This window comes from Falco rusticolus, chromosome 10, assembly GCF_015220075.1.
Source record: "Falco rusticolus isolate bFalRus1 chromosome 10, bFalRus1.pri, whole genome shotgun sequence".
NCBI lineage: Eukaryota > Metazoa > Chordata > Aves > Falconiformes > Falconidae > Falco > Falco rusticolus.
Window position 1 is genome coordinate 15,112,280 of NC_051196.1, and position 22,971 is coordinate 15,135,250.

Below are 22,971 nucleotides of genomic sequence, written 5' to 3' on the forward strand. Positions count from 1 at the left end.
AAGACCAAACCGGTTTATAACCCCAGGAACAGCCCAGAACAGGTGAAATCATACCAGGTTTGTTTCCTTCCATTCCACTCAGTCCCCTAACTCAGCCCAGACGATTCCGTGCCTCGAAACTACTTTGTCCTGCCACATTCCCTGCTAACCAGCCTATATTCTTTCATGGTGTGCTAGAGGGTATTAGATGCAGTTCTGGAAATCTATGATAAAACCCTCGTATTATTTCAGGAAATCTGAACTAGGAGAAGAGCCACCAAAAAAAAAAAAAAAAAAAAGTGTGCTATGTGGCTGGTGGCTGCCTTCTGGCAATTAGAGGAAACTTGGGCCCAGCGCAGGCAGAACCCATCTGCTCTACTTGGCCCTGAGCCCACAGGGCATGAGCAAGTCTGCAGCACTGGTCCTGGAGACCAGGAGCTGCTCCTTGGCACAGATGCCCTCAGCAGTACAAAAGGAGCTACGAGTGAAGAGATAGCCAGGAGAATCTGCAGTGCCTTTCTTTCAAGGGGCTGTTGGGAAGGCACTGCAATGCCAGGCAGGAATGCTGAAAACTTTAGCATTCCCCTGGGTCACCACTGCTCCCCGGTACTAACAACATGTGAATAAATCTGGTTCTACATGTTTTATGTCTTCTGATTTAGGTAGATCGTAATGACTTTCAAGGAAAGCAATTCAGAAGAGATGGTTTATGTGTCAGAAATCTATGCAGTTAAGAGTCAGCAAATACACCATCTAAAACATCATGTACCTGACAGACTATCCATAAATTACTATACCTTGACAACTAAGACAGACCTTTACACACATCAGTCAACCTAGCTTCACTACGAAGCTCAGACATCCACAGAGCTTGCAACATTTCTTTTACAATTATAGAGATTACAGTGTCTTTTAGAAAAATACTTTGGTGGTAAAAGCTACGACAGCAAATACTGAGTCTAGGTACAGAACTATCACACTTAACAAACCCAACTTGTGACATCCTGGTTTAACAGTGACAGAAAAAATGTCTGTTTAATGGGTGCCCTAAGAAACTCAAAGGGACCAACACCCAAATGTAAAAAGAAGGCATGTCCTGGGCTACAGAAGGGAAAAAAAAAAAAAAAAAGGCAAAAAAAAGAAGCTTTAAGTCATTTTATGGAACAAATACTACACAAATAAATATCCGTGGCATCACATGACCTCACTGAAATGTACATTCTGTATCTCATCCCACCTCCCACAATATTAGGGTCTGGCCAAAGAGAACAGCAAAACCACCCCTCTGCTCTATTCAACAATAGCACAATCAGCTTTATCACAAAAATCACAGGGTAATACTCGTATTTTCTTATCACCTAATAAATTTCCCTACCACCTTTTAAATAGAAGTCTCCTTTTTTAATATTTCCAAAAGTATCACTGTAATGTTCAACCTGTAACGCATGAAAGCTCTTATTTAAGAAAGGTTTCATGCACAAATGTTTTTTTACTGATTCGTATAAATGGCCTGACTATCTCAAAAGTGCTTTCTAACAGATCATTCTGAAGTAATTAGGTTTCCATCTGGCAAAAGTGACTTTTGTTGACATAGTATAATATAACCGCAGTTGCTTTGAAACAGCAGTGGCCGCAATTACTCCTACCAAATATCATGAAAACAATTCCCCAGTTACACTCCTTTTACAATCTTGTCTTGTTGATGTGCATGCATGTGGTTTAATGCAGGATGTGAAAGTGTGAGTGAAACATATGATGCAATCCTGGAAAAATGCTCTCAGGTTAACTTCTAAACCCAAAAGGGACTCTCTTACACCAATGCTCTGAAATCACATGGAAAAATGTATTTTTTGTACTGATTTTCCAGAACGAGGGTCCACAACAGTGTGTTACATATCCCATCTTTTTATAGTAGACTTGAGCCACGCTGAAGATTCCTACTCATACTTTGTTCTTCGAATAGATAATTTCACAACTTTTTGAACTGTCACTCACATCTGAATAAAAGAAAAAAGATTAGCAATTTTGTTTGATATGGAGGAGGGTTACAGTTAGCTAAGCACTCAGCGGTAAAAATTGCTTTTATTGACAGATAACCTACATTAACCAAAATGGGGAGGAAATTACAGTATGGAGATTGCGGTATCTGGCTGCAGTGGTGCCTTTCATAGGGCTATTTAGTGTTATGTGAGCATAAATTCACATTGACATGCAACTATATCAGACAGAACATGTACCTGTTTCAGAACTCTTTACAATTTTGCCTTTAACTTTGCTACTACCCACAGAGCTATTTTTCTTCTTAAATTCTCCTCTCATTTTGTTCAGCTATTCTTAGCAAAGCCCTCCTCCCCCTTATAAAATCTGATTTAGCTCATTAGCACACAGAAAAGAAGTGCTGCTACAATCTTCTCTGTAAATATGATTTTGCTCCTCATCTTTTATTCATTTGTTAAGCCTAAGTGAACTGACACGCACTGCTACAGGAACTTACTCCTATTGAGCTGTTAAAATTCACCTCACCACTAAGGGACAATATCCTTAGCCAACCAACACTGATTTAGTTGCTATCATTAATTCTTCAAGAACTCAAACCTAAAATATTTCGGAGCCCATTTATAAATCACAGAAGTGGTGTCCCAGACACTCATTTCAGCAAAGGAAAAATTAAGTTTACATTAGACTGCTTTGCAGTGCCAAAATTCAGGTTTAGTGAATAACCGTTCTAAGAACAAGTATGAACTAGGTATTAAATAAATAGAACTGTAACACCTACAAGGCCAAATAAATGCTCCTTGGCGGGGAAGAGGGGGGGGGTGGTGGGCAGGGAGGAGAGGGAAGGGCAGCAGTTTTGATTTCCCCCTCCCCTGTTTACTACGGGAGAGAACACTTCCCAAATATAATGACTGGACCAACAATCAAAAGAATGTGTTAAACGCATATTCAGAATGAACAGAAGGAATTCCAAACATGGAGATACGTATATAGAATTTAAAATCAAGCATCTCCCACTGCAAAAAATAAAATGTAAGAAAAAAAACCCAAAACCACCCACCCTTCCCAAGGCCACAATAAAAGTTAAAATCCAGGAAAATTTAAAAAACAAAAACTTAGCATGAAAATTTTGAAGGCTTAGGAGAAATCAATAAAAATTGCCAAACTCTTCAGCAGACATGGAACCAGGAACAGCTTCCAGATTAATGAAAAAGACATTGCACTTACAACAAAGAAAGCACCCCTAAGTAATTCACTTAACAACTGGCAAAACATTGTCCTTCTCTGAAATACAGTCTTTGCACTGTCATATTAAGTACTGTAGATAGATGTCATTTTAATGGAACAGCAGGTTGGATTTACGGTTTCAAAATCATGTGCTGACCAGATTTTTACCCTATGCAAACACCGCAAAGATCATCAAAAGCCAAAAATCACTCATTGTCAACTTCCTAGATGCTAAGAAAGCATTTGTGATCGCTTTGAAATATCTAACAGATTTAGAATATGCCAATAAAAATAATGAACTTCACCAATGCTTTACATCAACATACAGACTACAACGTTAAAATAAATACAAAACTAAGTGAACGGTTCAGCTATGCTATTAGTGTCAATGTACCAAATCATAGAATGGTTTGGGTTGGAAGAGACCTCAAAGATCACCTAGTTCCAACCCCCAACCCCTCTGCCACAGGCAGGGACACCTTAAACCAGGCTGGTCCAAGCCCCGTCCAGCCTGGCCTTGAACACTGCCAGGGATCCACAACTTCTCTGGGCAACCTGTGCCAGTGCCTCACCACCCTCATCATAAAGAATTTCGTCCTCATATCCAATCTAGATTGCCCTCTTAGTTTAAAACCATTATGCTCTTCTGCTGTCACTTACAGGCCTTACTAAAAAGTCTGACCCCATTTATAAGCTCCCTTTAGGTACTGGAAAGGTGCTACAAGGTCTCTCTGGAGCCTTCTCTTCGCCAGGCTTAACAACCACAATTCCCAGCCTGTTTTCATAGGAGAGGTGCTCCAGTCCTCTGATCGTCTTTGTGGACCTCCTTTCAACTCACTCCAACAGGTCCATGTCCTTCTTATGCTGGGGCTCCAGAGCTGAACGCAGCACTCCAGATGGAGTACTCCAGCAGAGCAGAGGGGGAGAATCACCTCCTTTGACCTGCTGGCCATGCTAGAATACATTTTCCCACTTCTTCTACGTAGTATTAGCTTCAGCTTCTTAAGAGTAAGCATAGATGGAGAAGAAACTTAAATTAACGACGATGTAGTTTTAAAAGTTAAGATTTTCTTCATGGCTTTGTTATTCTCAGTGTTCTGTCCCGGACACAGCTTACTGGTCACACAGCAAAAGATGAATATGTTGTTTATAATTCCAAAAAAGTTTGGGTTAATAAATAATTACAAAACCCTAATTTAACAGAAACACTGCAACTCCTACTTCCAGGAGTGCGTTAGAAAACCAAGGAATCCAAGAGATGATTCAGTTCATGTATAAGGCACCTGACAACTGGGATACCCAGTTGTAAATCATGTCAAAAATTGGCAAGACTAAAGCTTCATTCACCAACTTAAGCACATTTGATTGACTGACTAATAACTAGTTTAAATGCAGCCAAGGGGCATGCCCATTTCAGCATAAGGAGACAAAATCACAACATCTGCCAGAATCAGGCGGCCACCCCTGAGAGGCTGACTAGTGGGCAGCTGGATAACACACCGAGATCAACAGCCAGGAACCTTCCATTGGAGAGCAAGTGACGCACAACGAATAGAAGCTGACAACAAAGAGCCCATTTAAACAGATGTCAGACCCTTTTCCTGTCCACTCAATTTGTGTGATTGAGGATGGGATTAAGTCACTACAGTCCAAAGTCTTGGAGAAATCTATAAATTGACTTTCAAAACTTCCAGACATCTAACTCTATAACATATCTTGGCCTACTGACAAGTTCACTTTTATTAATAGTCTTTCAAAGACCTTGTCTGAGTAACTTAAATTCCAGGCAGGTGTGCACCACAAATTAAAAGCCATTAGTTCTACTTACCTACAATCTGAAAATGCTAGCAGGCCAAATGCAAAAATCAAAAGATGGTTTGTTGTTTGGTTGTGTTTTTTTATCTAACGTGGTAATAGTGTTAAAGAGAAAGACTACCATTAAAGCAAGAGACTGTAATTATTAAAAAAAAAAACCCAAAACAAAACAAAAACTAACACATTTATTTAAAATTTTATAAACAGAGAAACTAAGACAGAGACATTAAGGTAAGTCATAGCATGGCATGGCATGACAAAGATCTCCTTTCAGTGTTCCTGAAAAAAAAAAAAAAAAAAAAAAATGCAAGAGCCAAAGCCTGGGATTCAATAGCTCATTTCCATTCATTAAAAGCTCCGTACTTTCTCCTTAGACCTCTGGTTTTCAGAATTTATGTTTAAAGGTGTTTTTTTAAAATTAGCACCTCCTAATAGGTTTCTTAAATAACGTTATTAGAACAGAATGGGGCAATTCTCACAGTTGCTCTTTCAGAGGACAATTACATCTTATCTTTAATACATGGTTGTGAGCTTCTCCCCACCACAACCACAGAAGCCAGAGTTGAATTAATGTAGACTTAGCTGAAGAGGTTGAAGAATCTTAGTTTCTACATTTTCCTCATTTATGTTGTAACTTAATGAGAAAAACACTGAACATGAGAAAAGCATTACCTTTGACTAAGTTGTTTGTGGCTATTTCATTGTCACACAGCACAACCTCTGAATGAGCATGGCAACTACATCCACAAGTAGCAATTATTCCACAAGATACAAACCGATCAATACTCAGTGGATTTTCTTAGGGCACATTTCAAAAAGCATCTTAACCCACAACCATGTCTTATCAAACATCATGTCCTTTAAGGGGATATGATTCTCTCAAAATCAAGTTAAATATGACAAATAAAAAATTTTGGCAAAAACAACCCATTTGAGACACAGAAACTTCAAAATCACTTTTTCCCCTTAATCATTCCAGGAGAACTCAAGCTAAGGACAATGCTTAGAAAATTTCAGTCTGAATAGCTGAAAGTCCACCGTAACACATTATAGATCCTAAGATTTCATACCAAAAGATGTTTCTATATGTCCATTTCCAGTGTGGAGCAATATAGTTCAAATAGCCAACATATTTCTTTGGAATTTGTTGATAACCTTCAACGAGAAGTCTGAATAACAAGTGTCAGAAGCCATTCAAATTCCTTCATTTAATAATTACAATGCTGGGTATACTGCTGTGTTACAGTCATCCCTCTTCTTCCCTTTCCTCCAGTTTTTCTCTCAGTGATCAATCTCACGCTTTGTGACCTTCTGAAGTGCGAGGCAGGGCTGGGGGGTGGGGGTCCCAGCTTTTTCAGTAAGATTAGTTCCAAATGGTGCTTTACCTAACATGAGCCAAGTGTCAAGGAAGAGTGTGATAGAAATCTACACAGTCTACAGGAAGACAGAATTTTTACAGATGCTTCATCTGTTCACTTTTTGGATTTCCAGATGTTTAAGATACAGTTTTTATGCAGATGCTGAAAATGCCCAGAAAAAATTTCACATGTAGGTCACTGCAGGTAAGTCTGATTCTCTAAAGCTCTGTATGTTCATTTTAAAGAAAAGCATCTTTGCCTTCATGATAAACAATGTGATTTTCTGTGAGCTTTCCAATTAGAACCCACAAGGAAACCGCTAGAGCCCTGGGAATTCTAAGCTGGCATAGAATTTAAAAATGGCCCTGATTTGAAAAACATGTTGGAACATTAATCTATACAGCCAAACTTCCAAACTATCTTTAAATCAGCTTCTAAAGTTGCAAACAAAACTTTATTGTATACTTGAAGCAATTTGGGCCAATTTACAAATACAAGCCCAAATAGGAATACATGTTTATTTAAACAAACAGATTAAACCCAATTATGATACCTATAAATTGGTGTCTATGATTCAGTGACTTCTGTTTTCTCCTTCTGCATTGCAGTTGCTTCTTATAGCTGTATGTTCACTGTTTCCGTTGCTTCAGAAATTTTGGCTTATCATTTTAAGTTCAAGACTCACTATTGGTAAATGGACCAAATTCTGTAGTTCTTACTTATTAATTCACCAAAAACTAACACTAAGTTTGCCCTAAGAATAACACAGTTCAGCTGAAGATAGTTGGTCTAAATTACATTTTCTCAAGCTTTTAGAAATATTCACTAATTTCTATTCAAATCCCTCATATTTCTGTTCCAGACAATTCTAACAGTCTAAATAAAAAGATCCATAGAAAGATCTGTTGCAAAGATTTTTACAGTTTGATTTAAAAGACTTAACAAAATAAATAGGAATGATACAATGCATTTCACATAAGAGGCAAAATCCAGCAAATATATAAATGGTTGCTTACGTATTTCTCCCCAAAAATATGCCACCTCTGTTTGCAATGCCTGGACTGAAGTAAAAACGATATAAAAAACTTCCAGGTTTAATGCAGATTTTGTGAAGTATGTCAGTATTAGTATTCCAAACAAAAGCAATTGTAATGAACTATCTCTGGAAAAAAAACTTGAGATGTTTTCTAGTTCAGTGGTATCAGAAATCCAAGTTTCCTTCTCCTCTTGACCTGATTTGCCATCTGAATCATTATATTTTCCAAAGCTGGAGCTAACAGGCAGTTAACAGGTTAAATTTGCACTGCTTTTTCCAGGACCATTACCTTGATGCACATTCTGATGATTTCCACAATGTCAAATAGGAGCGGAGGGAGAATCCCTACCTCATTTCTACATTACTGAGAAGAGCAAGGCCAGTTCACACACGGATTAATTGTGCTTCAGTCAAACAAGGCAAGAAGCCATGTTTTCCCAAGGAAAACAAGAATTAGTGGGAGGAACAATCTGAAGAGCCATGAAGTCTTGGTGCTCCTTCCAGGATAGTGCAGCTCTGCCCCCAGCATAGGGCATGGCTTAAAGCACACCTACAAGCTTATAAGAAGTTCCCCAACGATGGCACCACTTTCAGGTGCCAATCAGGCAACTACATAATATCCTAAATTTCTTCAGAAATCTCTTGTTATGGTCTGGTGGAAAACAGAACTCTACCCTACCATGTAAGCCTCATGCAAGCAGAAAAGCTTTAGTTGTAAGAGTTATTTACTGCAGCATATAGGGTTTGTCCACATGACCTGTTTCAGGCAAATCTTACAGTATCTGCAAGAAACCTGGTACCAATCCAGTTGAACACGAGCTCAGCAAGCTATGGACATGTCTGAGAAAGGTACAAGGAATTCTCTAACAAACAGCTTTACAGTCTTGTGGAAATGATTCCTTCCAGATGGATTAGCACTTGTGAGTCATTTCTGAAGATTATTCTTTTCCTCTCATATCCACACTAGTCTGACGCTAGAAAGATTAATACACAAAAAGACAGTGCTGTACTTTTTCCCCCCTCCCTCAAGTAACCGAGGGCCGTATCTATATTTTATATGATTAGAAATTGGCTCCACAAGCTTTTAACTGCAAAACAAAAGTCACCAGCAAGTACAAGTGTGCAGACAAGCAAACTGCTGACCCAGACCACAAAGAATCTGTTCATAGCCTAACCACATTCATGCAGTTCCCAACTGGAGAGTCAGATTTATAACTTAGAGCACCTGAACATGGCTCTGCTATAGCTAAAGACTCTTTGCACTGGGCAAACACGCTCAAGGCACCAAGCTTACAGAATACTCTATTTGCTGGGAATCCATCCCATCTACAGGACACAGATAACATTGAGAAACTGAAACCGACAGTGAAAATAAAACCACCACATGTTTAGATCGGACTTTCAGCTTGGTCATCCAGGGTCCAAGAATAGCAAGATCCACATACTTCAGAGGAAGATACTTCAAATCAGACAAAAAAAAGAGGAAAGAGTGTCCAAAGAGAAAATTTATTCTTAGTCCTTTCCATCTGAACTTAAATTACACCTTTGGGCATGAAAATTTATACCCTTTCCAAAATAAAAAACCATCTAAGCAATTCTCTGTATTGTATCTACAGATGTTCTCATAGCAATCTCACATAATTCTGTTTAGAAATCTGTTTTGTTCTTATTAAGAACCTATTTTGAACAGTAAGTTCAAAACATATTATTTCAAAAAGACCAATTGAAAGAAAATCATAAGTTTATGAATTGTCATTGCACAGCACCTCAATTATTTCTTGTAAGGAAGATTTCCTTAGGGAAGGGCCTCTTCTACTTGAAAAGGGAAAATAAAATTATGGTTTGCCCTATTTTTTGCATTTTAATATCCTGAATAATTTTAATGCACACCCACTCTTTGACAACTCCAGTAAGGGAAGCTCAAACAGCTTAGGTGTTGGCTTTATAAACTACAATATCTAGCCCAAATAATTTTTTACTAGCCACCTCATTTTTAAGAGCCTTTCAAAAATACTGTGGTCTTTACTACTCGATTCAGGTTTAGTTGGATCTTAAACCACCTACTAAGTCTTTGAATTCTGCCAAGCACAGCCTGCCTCCTGTCTACCAGCCAAGTTAGCTGTCTTGGGAAATTATTAAATATTTTCCTAGTTCTCTACCTGGTTTGTTATTCGGTCAGTTTAAGTGAAAATATACTAACATGACCTATTAGACCTTCTACAATTTGTCAGATATGTACCGCCTTCTGTAAACAAAAAAAACCCCACAATTTCACCTGACAGTATCTGTACAAGTGTCTCACCTTATCCAAGACTTGAACATATCTTCCTGGATGACTTACAAATGAGAGTTACAATAACATATTCATTTCTTATTTAACTGATGTGATAATACTTGAATAGGAACATACAAAAAATTTCTAAACTCAAATTTCCTCATTTCTAAACTGCTGCCAGACACTTTGCTTTCTTTGATGATGTGTGCCTTGCAGACTCAGAAGCATTTGTTACTCCTCGTGAACCTCCGGGATTCTGAGAATTTCTCCATTTGCTTAATTCCCTTTATGCAAAGGAATAATTGAAAACATAGAACTAGGATAAACAATTTTTTTTTTTCTCATAAATTGTTAGAGCCAACTCAGAGCTGTTACTCAATCCTGACTCTCACTGGTTTGGGAGATGAGGCAAATGCTAAAGTCATTAGTTCAGATTCTCTAATTCAGGAGGACTAGGTTCCCTACATTTGCTTGCAGTCCCATAGGAGAGCAGACACAAAGCTCTTTCAAGCAGTAAATTCATAAGCAAAGGTTTGTCTCCTATCTACATTTAGAGAACCATAAGTTTCCACGTGTCTTGTAAATGAGCAGAGTCAAATATAAATTTATTTTCATAATGGGTACTACCTAACACTAATCACAGACCACCAGACGGGGCAGCAATACTCCAAGCGCTCAAAGCACTTTACAGTGTTCACAGACCAAGCCCCTGTTTCACAGAGACCAGTATTCCCAAGTTACAGATGGGGAAAATGAAAGCCCAGGCATGTATTCTCCCAAAAGCAAACAATAAGCCTACAGGTGAGATGGAAAATTAACTGGGCCTCCAGTTTATAATCTTGTTCTTTTGCCACAAGCCCCTTCTTTCAATATTGACAGGATTAAAGTCAATTCCCTGGCTTTTCAAGTAGTTCAGTTTACAGGATTCTGCTTCCACAGATACACTCCTCAGAAAAATAACCATCTTGAAATTTAAAACAAACTGAGTTTTCAGCTGTGAAACTGCTGAATTGTTTCACCTCTTGGATCCAACTTCAATATTGGAACTTCATTACGGGCAAAAAAACTTCAATCCCAAGTAGCGGTTTAGATCTCTTAATTGTAACTCTCAAAGTTCTCTCACTAGGCCAAAAATGTCACTTGACGCAAACCTGCCTGACCCTGAGAAGCCAATGCTGTCACAGAGCGAACATCAACTAACAGATTTGCTAAATAAATTTCCCAGGAGTAAGTGAAAGCTTTAGATGTGGGACAACTGCAAAGCACACTTCAGATACTAGGATTATGGGTAAGAGGTGGACAGAATCTCTTAATGTTAGGAAAGACATGAATGTCTGCGTGTAGAAATTATTGTTTCATAGACTGTTTTAAGTGAAGTGCACGTACACATCCTAGGGCAAAATTTACTCACCGTTTTTTACACAACAGCTTTATTTCAGTGCACATTCAGTTTAATCTCACTAAACCAGCTCCCATTGGAAGGATAAAATCCAATGCGTACTTGAATTAAATATTTGCATTTGGATTTCTTCTGCACTTACTTTATTTCTTTAATAGGCCAAATCAAATCTAGATCTCCGCTTCCTAAATATGAGGTTGAATTTTAGATTCTGATTGATTATTCACAAGTACTTCTGAAAGAGACTTGACTTGAGATCTATCTGATTAACCCATGAGAACTCAGAGAAAAAGGATGATTCCACCTCAACCTGTTTTCATTCATTTGCCATGAAAATGTAGCTTTCAGTGGAACGTTCATAAATATATAGGCAGCTTCAAGGATGGTGGGCAGACTACTATGCTCTGCCTATTAAAAGGGCGATAACTGTTAACACAATTTATTTATGTTTATTTTTAAGTCTTAATTAATGGGCTTACTAAACTAAGCCCAAACAAATGTGGGCTCTGTGCATACTGCACATGCCTTGATGCTCTGAATTTGTTTGTACAGCTGGGAAATTCTCAAATTAACTGTCTGTCAGGAAAAGTGAAATACTGCCAGGAGAGCATGGAGATGAAATCCAAGCCAATGGGAGAAAATTACAAAATGGCATCCTGTGACACAAATCACTGCTACAGAATAACACCTGCTATAAATAGTAAGTCTGTAGTTTACAAACAGTAGATCATTAGCAGCAGCAGTGGTAGGTAGTTCCAACAACTCACTACCATAGAAACTTTTAGCTCTTAAAAAGACTGGTATCAGTCACCTCCTTGTCATTTTATGAAGTTACATGATTGGATTCATTTATGACTGTAAAATCTCCAAAAAGTGGGAAAAATGACTTCTTTGAAAATATATCATACAGTCACACCAGTCTAGTACTACCCTCCTTAATAAAAATTTCCATTTTCATTTAAAACTCAAAGTTGTTTTTTTTGTCTGAAGCAAAGGATCAGATACAACATCTATGTTTTCAGAATCATCAGGTTTTGAAGCACGGTTTTGCTGCTTAACAATGAAGACGACTGTCTTCTGGGATTTGCAAAAGAACCTAACGCCTAACATCCTTTGAAATGAACAACTGTTAAATGCCTCATCTTTAGAAACCAAAATGCTTTTAAGTTATTACCGAATGATTAACAAATCAAACACCACAAGGTTAGGGAGCTAGACTCGTGGAGGACGCATTCAGAGTATTTCTTATGATACCCAGAAGTGCCTGTTAGGGCATTAAGATCAGAAGGGCAAAGAGCACAGACTGTGTAAATGGCATCGGAGGATGCCGTACTCCAGTGCTCTCAATCACACATAACTCCTCTGGATAACAGATACCAAAGCGGAGGGTGATTTAGGTGCTATTTTTAGTTGCAGGGATTCAGTCCTTAAGAGGCGTCTTTACAGAGAAAGAACAAGTAACGACCTGAATTTAAAAACATTTCTTTGAAGTTTGACCCTTGTGAAAGGATAGATTTGCCCACATCTACCTGCACAACCAGCAAGGCATTCAGCCCCAAGACACAATAATGTACAGAACACAAGAGTGACCCTCCTGAGTCAGCTAAAGGTTCATCTAACACAGATGCAGGCTGGCCATAGCAAACACGTTACGCCTCTCAATACTTTCTCAAGCTCGAACCAATTTCAGCTGTGGGGACTTCCTTGTCTAGATGGGGTTCCTGTATATGCAGCCTTCCAAGAGGTGTCTCTTCCATTACTTCGAGTATCTTCTTGAACCCAGGTAAACTTTAACACTTACTGGCAAGAAATTTCCAGCCAGTTCCTCAACAAGGCCTCCCTTGCATTTGTTTGGCACCTACTAGCTTCATTCAATGTCCCACATTTTCTGTATATAAAAGACTGAACGCCTACCATGCCATTCCTGGTTTTGCAGGTTCCATCGTATGCCCCCATGTTCTCTTTCTGTACCGAAGAATACTAACCTCCTCAGTCACACATAGAAAGCTACTCCATCGATCTCCTCAACTTATAAAAAGTTACTCCTTCATTGCCTTCACTCCTACGGAAAGAAGACTTCACTTTTGCATTGCACATCTAATTTCCTTTCCAGTTTGTTAAAGCTGTATTCCCAAATCATGCCACTAGTACTTTCCTAACTTTTGTAAAAGGTCCCCCATATCCAAAAGTGCCTCCACATGACACAAAAAAGAAGTTTTTGTATCAATACCACCATCTTCCTTCCAGATCTGGAACATGTTATTTTGGGAGGCACGACTTTTTTGGTTTACGCCTTCCCAATTTATTCTACACTCAAAAAGGTTGATTCTGACCTAGGGGGTCCCTGAAAGCTGAAGTTCAGTGCTCCCTAGTGAGAAAGAGCACGATACAGTTTTGTTAAGAAACAAACTGCATAACTGACTATGACTAGAAACATACTGCACAAGCCGTTCACCCACAAGCAAGGGGACTGCACCTCCGCCATTCTGTACAGTATTGCAATATGAACTTAAGGAATTATGGCAAACAACTGATGAGTCATTGCACGCACTATTAGTTTCTGATGTCTTCATACATGTGTTGCCTGTAGCTGCTAAACTGGCCAGACAGCCCCAAAGAGCTGCACAAGTGAATTCATGATCAGCAGTACATATACATCAAGTAGAACACATTATATCATCATCTTCCAAGACAAAACCAAAACCAAAATATTTCATGGAGCTTTGGCATCTAGGAAGTCGTTTACAAGCAAGGAAAAACTTCACTTATGAAGCAGACTAAACCTTCAGGCTTGGGGAGGGACTTCGCAAGATTACAGACAGACACAGCCCCCCATTATCTATAGCCTTATCCTGTCTCCCTCCCTCAGCTGCAACCTGGTGCTGCGTGCAAGCTGATCCTTCTGGCAGCCACTCATATCAGTCTGCTTCTGTCTAAAAAAAAATAAAATTTGAAGTTACATATATGGATAGAAAAGCATGTTATCTATTTTGACAGAGACCAAAGTCTACAGAAGTCAGCAGCTTCTTCCAGCTGCCAGTGAAGTCACCAGGGCACCTGGGTGAAAGACCATAACGATTCCCTTTTCCTGTGCACAGAGAAATGGCCAAATGGCTTCAAAATTCCACATGTATTATTAACAGAGAGCACAATAATGATTCAGGGGAGGATTGTGGAATTCTTACTATGCTAAATTTCATACAGTATAATCATCTTATAAGTTTCCTTGGCACTACAAGTCAGATTTTCCAATGTGTAGACTAGTACTATTGCCTAGGACTGCTACACAGGCAATTAAAATCTGAAAGGATGAATAGCTCCCTAATAGTCTACAATGACACAAATCTATTACTCCGCCATTTCTTTGAATTCTTACTATACTAAGCATGAAATAACATACATTGAGGAGATAGCAGCAGAGCAGAAATTTCCCCTGTAACTGCATTGCCCATTATATCAGTTTGACCTTGTAAAGACCAAGAAACCTCAGTTAATTACAACACATGGGATTACAAAAGTCTAACTGGCTTTGAATGTAACTTAGGTTCAAAAAAAGGGATTCGGCTAACTGATGTCAGGCAGGACATAGTCTCAGCTGAGGACGTTAATGAAAGAAAGGAGGCGTACCTCTTTTCAGTGGCAAAACCCAGAAGCACCAGACATTGGCACATTTCTGGGACATCTTTCCAAATGGCAGCTCTCTTCAAATGAGCCACCATCTGACAAAAGTCTGATGATACAAAAAAAAAACAAAACCAAACACCCCAAAACAAAACAACCCAAAATCCAAACCAACAAAACAACCAAAACCCCCCAAAGCAATAGTTAGATACCTAACAAAAACATATTCTTGGAATTTCTGAATATTCCCTAGGACTTTGTAATGGAATTTATGACTATTATTTTTCTTGAGATTTTTATATTAAATAGACATAGCTTTCTGAGTTGTAAAGCATTCTTTTACAGACTAACATTTTATAATTTAATTCATTTTCTAGTACACTAGCCGAGCAAGATATGAAAAGGGAATGTTTTAGAACAATGTCACCAAGTTTACCTTTTGCGTATTCACTGAAGCTTTTGGTCATTTTTGTCAAGAATGGTACCTTTTGCTTGCTTGTTTGGTAAGCGAAAAAAACAAGACAACAAGTAACTCCTCTTTTTGCCCAGCCAGTTCCTAGGCTTAGCCAAAAAGACTGCCAGAAGTGCTTTCTCAGCTTCGGAGCTACCATGATGCTAACAGGCCACCAGTTAGGTGAAGACAAGCTGGACCTTATCATAAAGAGGAAATCGGAAGTCATCCAGTACTGATGCTTATAATTTGAAATATAAAATATGAGTTCCAGCTGGCTTTTCCTCCTTTGTGAAGGAAGGCTTCCTTCCCGCTCTATTTTAGTTCTTATCTTTCTTCCCAGCTACCTCATCCTTTTTCTTTAGAAAGAAAAATCCAAAGCAAGCAAAAAACAACACCCCCTACACCCCCCACAGAAAGTTCAAAAATAATAAAATAAATAAATAAATAAAACCTGCCTTAGTCCATTTTCTTCCGCAACACAATTACGAGCTTGGAACCAAGAAAAACAACTTAAACAGCTGCAGCTGACACAAGGCTGTCAGTCCTCAGAACTGCTGACAAATGTTATGCCATGCCTCAATTTCTGCTACAGACAAGTAATGAAAACAAGTCAAGAATAGAAGATGCATTATGCTATTTCTGCTCTTGGGCTCTTTTTTACTTGATGTGTATTTGCCTGTTTTAGCTTTCAAGGAAGACGTATCTGAATTCAACAAAAATAAAAGCAGTTTCACAGTAAATGCAGTAGTATGTCAGCCATTTAAATTCTCCCAGAAAGAAACTTGCTACACCTTTGAATTTCTCCCAATAAGATTGTCCTACGAAAATAATTTAAATAAAAGGGAGGTTGCAGGCAAGCAAGATCTTAACCTTATCTTCACAAAGTTCTTCAACATCTTCTGAAGGTTCAGATTTTCCACATCATTCTTTCAATTCTTTACTGAGCCCCTTCCAGTACACCAACAGGACCTTTAAACTCACGGCACCAAAACTAACTACAGAATTTGATTATTGGTCTCGCTAGAACCGTTTATGGAAGAAATGGCACCTCCCACAGCTACTTAATATTCTCCTTGCAAATAAATACGAGGGTCACATTTTCTCCATTAGCTACCACATCACAATGCTAGAGCTTGTTCTGTCTTATCCCCCACATGTTACAAGTCATTTTTGAGTAAACACCTCTCATAGCTACCTTTATCATCACCCCTGAAGTATTTATTCGCCCAATTTTGTATTGTAATTTTTCTACGCAGACCAATTACCTGCCTGCCCATTTGCAGAGCTCCCACAAATGAAATCTGTTAATTGCACAAAAAATTTCAGTCCCAAAACAGTCAGACACCTCAGATACTGATAAGGCATGCTAGAACATTTATGGACACTTACTTTGCCAGGCTTGTTTGCATCAAAGCTGTTTTCTTTAAATTTCTCCTGCAGGGTCTCAGCTAACCGACAAAGTAAGGCACCATTATCCAATTTCTCCATAAAGGTTTCTGCTGTTATTTCTCTACCTGAACAGCAAACAGAAAGTTAACATGGCAGAAAGCATGCAATAGTATAGACTGCACATGTGTAAAAAGAGAAAGAAATAGAAATCTTAACAATTTGAAATATGCTTTAACTATAAAACTTGCATTATTTCAAATATTTAGCCAATAACCTCACTACTACTTTCCTGGTAGATATACAGAAAATTATACAAAAATAACATGCTTTCTTTGGGAAGGCACGTGCTATTTGAAAAACAACTCTAGCATATCAGACTCCACATACCTCATTTTACTCATGAAATCCCAGTGCTTTTAACATCGTGTTTTTAAAACCAGAGTACAGGAGACAATTGCTTTACACCAGTGTGCACGGGTAGCTATAGATTAAGAGCTGCTAACGCTACTGCAGTTGATATTGTAAGAAAAGTACAAAACCATGTCAAGAAGGACTGTATTTTTTAAAAAAGACTTTAAGACTTCAGTTCGCAAAAAATTGACAACATAATACTTGTGATGGCAACACTCCTTTAAAAGAGCTTTTTCAGAACTCGAGTACATTTTAAAAAAAAGGAGAGACAGAGACATTTCACGTTATATAACACTTGACACACATTAACATTTTCACCCAAAGTACAAAGCCTAAATACTCTGATTTCAAAATATATCAATTATTATCATGCCAGATGACGCTGTCCTTCAGTTGCCACAGATTGTCCTCCCTGGTTACAGCAGACCAGATGACCTTCCGTTACACCATAATTGCTCCTGGTGGAGGAGATGACAAGAGTCCCATGACAAGATGTGCATTCTGACAAGGCTGGACTGGCCAGATGAGAAGGGAATCATTTACCAGCCTGGATGAAACGTCCAGGATCTTAACATCATTTCCCGGTAAAAACATTCCTGTTTCTTATCAAAGGTTTTCAATTTTCACATTTCTGCTGGAAAATTTGCCTTCTGTTTGGACACTTTTTTTTCGACCAAAAAATACCAGCTGTATTTTTTAGCCCTCTTAACTCCTACAAATATCAAGAGAGCATCAAGGCATAATTCTTGCTCTTCCTATTAAGACAGGGTTTATTTCTTCTTGGTGATATTTACATATGTCATTTGGGAACAGGAATAACACTATCAATTCATTTTTCACAGGCTATTGCACAGTGATCACCAGTAAAAATAGTCTACTCTGCTAAAAAAAATAATAAAAAACCCTTAAACTGAAGTGAGCGTGGTTCCTCATCCCATCCAGATCCACTCCTGCTTCTCAAAACCAGCTTGTTTGCAAGCAGGACAATGGCTAGCAGTCTGCTCGCTGCCGGTTGGGGGGGGGCTGTCAACAGATTTTTGACCAACAAGCAGCTCCCTGACTAAACGAGGGGGTTTTTTTGTTTTTCTAGTTTGGGGAAATCTATTTTCCATGAGATATCTAGAAGCTGAAAATGTTACAGGCTCATAACATCATTTTGGTCAAAAAAACATAGGAAAAGCAGGTTTACAAAAAAGAAGTAAAGCTTTGCTACATCTTTTCACTCAGAAAAGAGGAGAAAACTAACATTCAATAGTAAAAAAATAGATGATCAAAAATTGATATTTTACTCCTGCAGTATATTGCTGGTACGTTGTAATCTGACAGCCAATATGACGTACAGCACTGAAGATAGTAGCATTATAAAATCATATAAATATGATCACAGAACTGTTAAAGGAAAGCTGATTTCTCTAGGTCCTTCCCTGAAAACTTCACATCCTTTGGGCAAAATACTATCAGTCTTTTCAGCTTGGTCAGTTAAAATCAAAGACATAAGGGCCTTTGCAGCAAATCATCTTCAGATACAACAGTAGACATATTTTTGGTTGAAGTTAAACTTGTTTTTTCTAACACATTTTACTTCAGAAATATATGTTTACTGTGAAGTTTTTTTCCCCTTTTTATTCCCCCTTTATCCCCTCTGTCACACAGCCCACTTCATAGCTCCTGTATAGCGACATGACTTCTCCCGGCAGAAGAGCAGTAGCAGCTCTGCAGACGTTCATTGGTAGCCTGTGCATAACTGACAACATTTTAGCAGGGCCCCCAGCTCAGCTGAAGCTAGACCAAAAATACAATAGCCCACAGACACAAAAATCTAACATCGCTGCACCTCAAAAGCCTTCATCACCATTCCAGGCTAAATATTTCTCCCATTTGACCCATCAGCGTTTTTGGCAAGAGGTATAAAGCTAGATTTGAAAACTGTCTATGTTATAGGTACTCTAATATAGAGTATTGCCATTCAAAACAGACTCATTTTCTTCTAAAAAAACACAAACAACCTTTATTTCAAATGTTTTGAACCTACTCAATATTTTTATTTTATTTTGGAAAGCGTAATTTTTTCACACAGTTAAAAAAAAAAAAACCACATTCTACGTAACTTTTCTGTCCTACAATCTGCAAGTTTATTATTTCACTGGTCAAGCATTAACAAACCTACAACCTCTTTAGACGTATTTTCTCTTTACACAGACATGGGAAAATTCTTCTAGCTTCTTCTGCTATTTAACAATACTTTTATACTATTATAAATGCTGAATTGCATTAGCAGTTTGGTCACTGCACATTGTATGCTAAGCTGGAGGATTTTAGTTCTGTCCCCTTTTATGAAAGCTGAAAGAATGAGTTTTGCATTGAACATCTGTATCCAATGAAAAATATATTAGGTGTCAGCTTTCAATTCACTGTATTTTATGGCTCCAAAAGGTGGCATTTCTTTGCTAAAACAGACACTCTGACATATTTAACAGTTGAAATGTATTGATTCAAATCAGAGTAATGTTCATAGCCTGAGGAATAAAATGGCTCTATATGTTTGTATGGAAAAAACATTAAACTCCATTAAAAATGTATAACTCCCCCTATAATTACAAGAAAGCAGTTGCAATGTTTTTACAGAATGGTAATAACATTAAGTATAATAAAAAAACAATACTGAAAGTATAAAAAAAAAACCAAAAAAAAAACAACATAGCCAGGAATATGAAAGCTTTCTCGAACTTTGCAAGCACTGCTTACCCTCTCTTTTACCGCAATCACCAGATGCCCCTGTAAAAAGACGAACTGTTACACCTGAACACCTACCACTTGGAAACAGTGGGCAGCTATCTGTAAGGCCACCCAGTCCTGGGGGTCCTAATGCAACCAGACTGGGAGGTCTGTGAAAGAATAACTAAGAAGAGCCCACGCCAAAGGCGTGTGCCCAAGAGGTCGAAAATCAAACATTCCCTAAGGGCCATCTCAGACAACCAGAGCTTTCAGAAGAAGGTGGAGGGACTCAAAGACTAGAACAAAATACCAAAATCTAGTCGGTTGGTGTAATACCTTAGTTTAACAGCTATAATGCAAGACACTGACTCCAGCCTCACAACTAGCTGATTGACTTTTTCAATCCTATGCTTCCGTGGTAAGACAAAACCAGTAGTTTACAAATAGTAATGTTTCACTTGGGTGAATCTCTGAAACGCATTGGTAGGAAGAGCTTCTACGATACTGAAGATCAGTGGAACAGCTCCTCCTGACCCTCTCAATTCTGTGGCATTTGAACCCAACATAGCAGAAAACAATAAAAATAAAGAAAACAAAGGCAAATAATTTTATGCACATGCAAAACTGGTTCTCTTCTGACAACGCTACTCTGTTTCGTACAATAGCTGACAGCAGGAGGAACAGTCTTGATAGCACTGCAGCATTACCTGAAATGGGACATATAAACAATCCCTAAGGCATGTTGATATTCAAGAAAATTGTAAAGTTACTCAACTAAATAAACTTGTAGTAGTTCTGCTGGCACTGATGCAGTATCAGTATTATGATATGTCTTGACATTTAGATATTCAAAACCTGCATTTCCCACTGCCTTGAGCTGAACCTGCCAATGTTGAAAATTAAGGTACTGCTACAGCATCCTCTTAAGATAAAAACACCAAGCAAGATCACCGAGATGAAGTTGGTTTTGCTTTTATTAAGAATCAAAAGACAGTTTTCTTGCAGAAGACTTAGCATGCTTTATACTCCAAACTTTCTGCCTCCTTCAACACACCTTTAAATTCCAAGCCTGGTCTACAGCTCAGTGCCTCTCCCAGCATCCTCACCTCTCTGTTCCTTTTCTCCATGCCGACTTCACTTTGCACGCAAGCAACCTTTATATGCCTCATACAACATCCAACATTTACATGTCCAATTCCTCAGCATTACCTATGAGGTCCTGAAGCCCAGAAAGGTCTCCAAGGAAGAGGCCTCAGTACTGAAACCTTGGAGGCCAGGCATGTGCCCAGAGCGCATCGTACAGGTCTGTTTCATGGTCCCATGTGCTAAATGAAACTGGATGGATTAACTGACAATATAACCCTCTGCAGCTGGTAAATGGACTCTGGGAATGGGAAAAACTATCAGAGCTCTACACAACAGCCAAAGGGGAAACAGAAACTATTCCTCTGTACCTGTCCCCAACTACAGACTGGTGATGAGGCTCACTGCCCCTGATGTCAGCCCTTTCACTTCTGCAGACACACAAGACAAAACAAGACAGTACCGGAGAGTACAGCAGGCAAACCAACCCAGTTTGCTTTCAAATTACCATCTTGCCTCTGCTAGATTACCATGGCCCAACTGTGTTAATTCCCACATGAAGCTTGCTCAAGGTGGAACAGTAGTTTTCAGTATCCACAAGAGCATTCTAATCAATATTTAGATCGTGTAACAGATTTGGACTGTGTCAGCAGTGAAAGCAATGCCAAGCGCTTCACAAGCTCTAAACCTAATAAAAACAAGGCTGAGAGATAATCATGATTTTCAAGATGGTTGGGTAGACACATCTCCATAACTTTGTCACTGCAAGAATCTCTCTACTGAGCCACCAGCTCTCAGCAAAGGGAAAGGAAATTAAGAGGCACAACATCCACAGCTCCAGTCTTCTTCCCCAGCCTGCAAACCCCAAGCCCTGCAACACTGGCATGCCCTGCTTTGAGAACACCGTAATGTACAATATTGCATGAGTTAATCCCATCTGACACATTGATTTCAACTGCAATGTCCTTTTTCCAGCCCCCAGAGTACAGACAGCTAAAATCTATTCAGCAATGGAGCTTTAATGACAAACGATCCTCTCAGAAGCTCTGAGTTTCTCTGACATGGTTCCAAAAATAATTAGCAAAATGTGTACAAAAGTACTAACAATTACTAAATAAATCCACAACAGTGTCCATGCTAAATGAAAATAAAACATCCAAAGTCTCAGGGTTAAGAATTCTTACAGTGTTATTTTTGAGCTGCGCCATGTATCTCAGTCTTCCAGTTTATCACTCAGGCTAGATCAAATTCCAGCTATGCATAATTTCCATCCAATAGCAAAACCTTGCATTTGTATCGTTAAGTGCAATATCCTTCTAGCGTTTTCCAGTTTGCAATTTCAAATCCACACCAGGCTTTGCTGCTGCAAAACTGTCACCATTTTAGCTTCCAGAAACACTATGTAGAACCTATTTGCCTCTCCACAAAAATTTCCAAAAATACCACCAACTGATCAAACTACCTCAGAGGTTCAGCCCTACTCCTGCCTAAAGTACTTTTTTTTTTTAATCTACATTTATTTGAAAAGATTATGTGTCCTTGTTGAGTCACAGTACCAATGACTGAACCAAATAGAGATGAAACGTGAATCAACATGGCAAAGACTAATTGAAATGTCTATTCATTTTCTTTATGAACTGAGAAATCCTACTGCATTAAAACTGGCATAAAGACACATTGAGGCCACACAAGTTACAGTGCAGAGCAAACTAGGGTGTGGATACACAGAATATTACCTGCATATCCATGCATGTGAAAAATCTACTGACCATTAACGCAAATTACATTATTTCTCCCACGGAGGAAATAAAAACCAGAACAAACCAAAATCTTCTTTATCATTTTATCCTTTTGAATGCTTGAAAGCGACAGAGTATAAACAAGTTTTTACCACTAGGCAATGGCATGCTATAAATTTGTACCTATTTTATCGTACAGCAACGTGCTCATGCGTCCTTCCTCTCATTATAGTTAACCTAAATTATACAGTAATTAAACCAAATTTAAATTCTGAGTTAATATATCTATATGAATATTAATTACTTTAATTCAGTTACACTTAATTTATTTTGAATATGAATTTTAACCTAATTGAATTATTAATTTGAATAACAATGTCTATACAGGAATTCAAAGCATTTTAACAAATCGCTATAATTTCAGTTCTTCAGGACAAACTCTGAGAAAAGAAGGGCTTGGTGGGAGAAGGTGCAG

The 22,971-nt window shown here is 38.4% G+C and overlaps 1 protein-coding gene across 7 annotated transcripts in view; it reads right to left on the bottom strand.

Annotated features, from left to right (window-relative positions):
* The window catches only part of GAS2 (growth arrest specific 2), a 98,250-nt gene that overhangs the window by 63,272 nt on the left and 12,007 nt on the right, over positions 1-22,971 (bottom strand). For all 7 annotated transcript variants that reach the window (XM_037402287.1, XM_037402283.1, XM_037402288.1 and 4 more), the window contains exon 3: positions 16,549-16,673. In XM_037402287.1, coding sequence (XP_037258184.1) covers positions 16,549-16,673 — 125 coding nt within the window. The remainder of the gene's footprint in view (positions 1-16,548; positions 16,674-22,971) is intronic.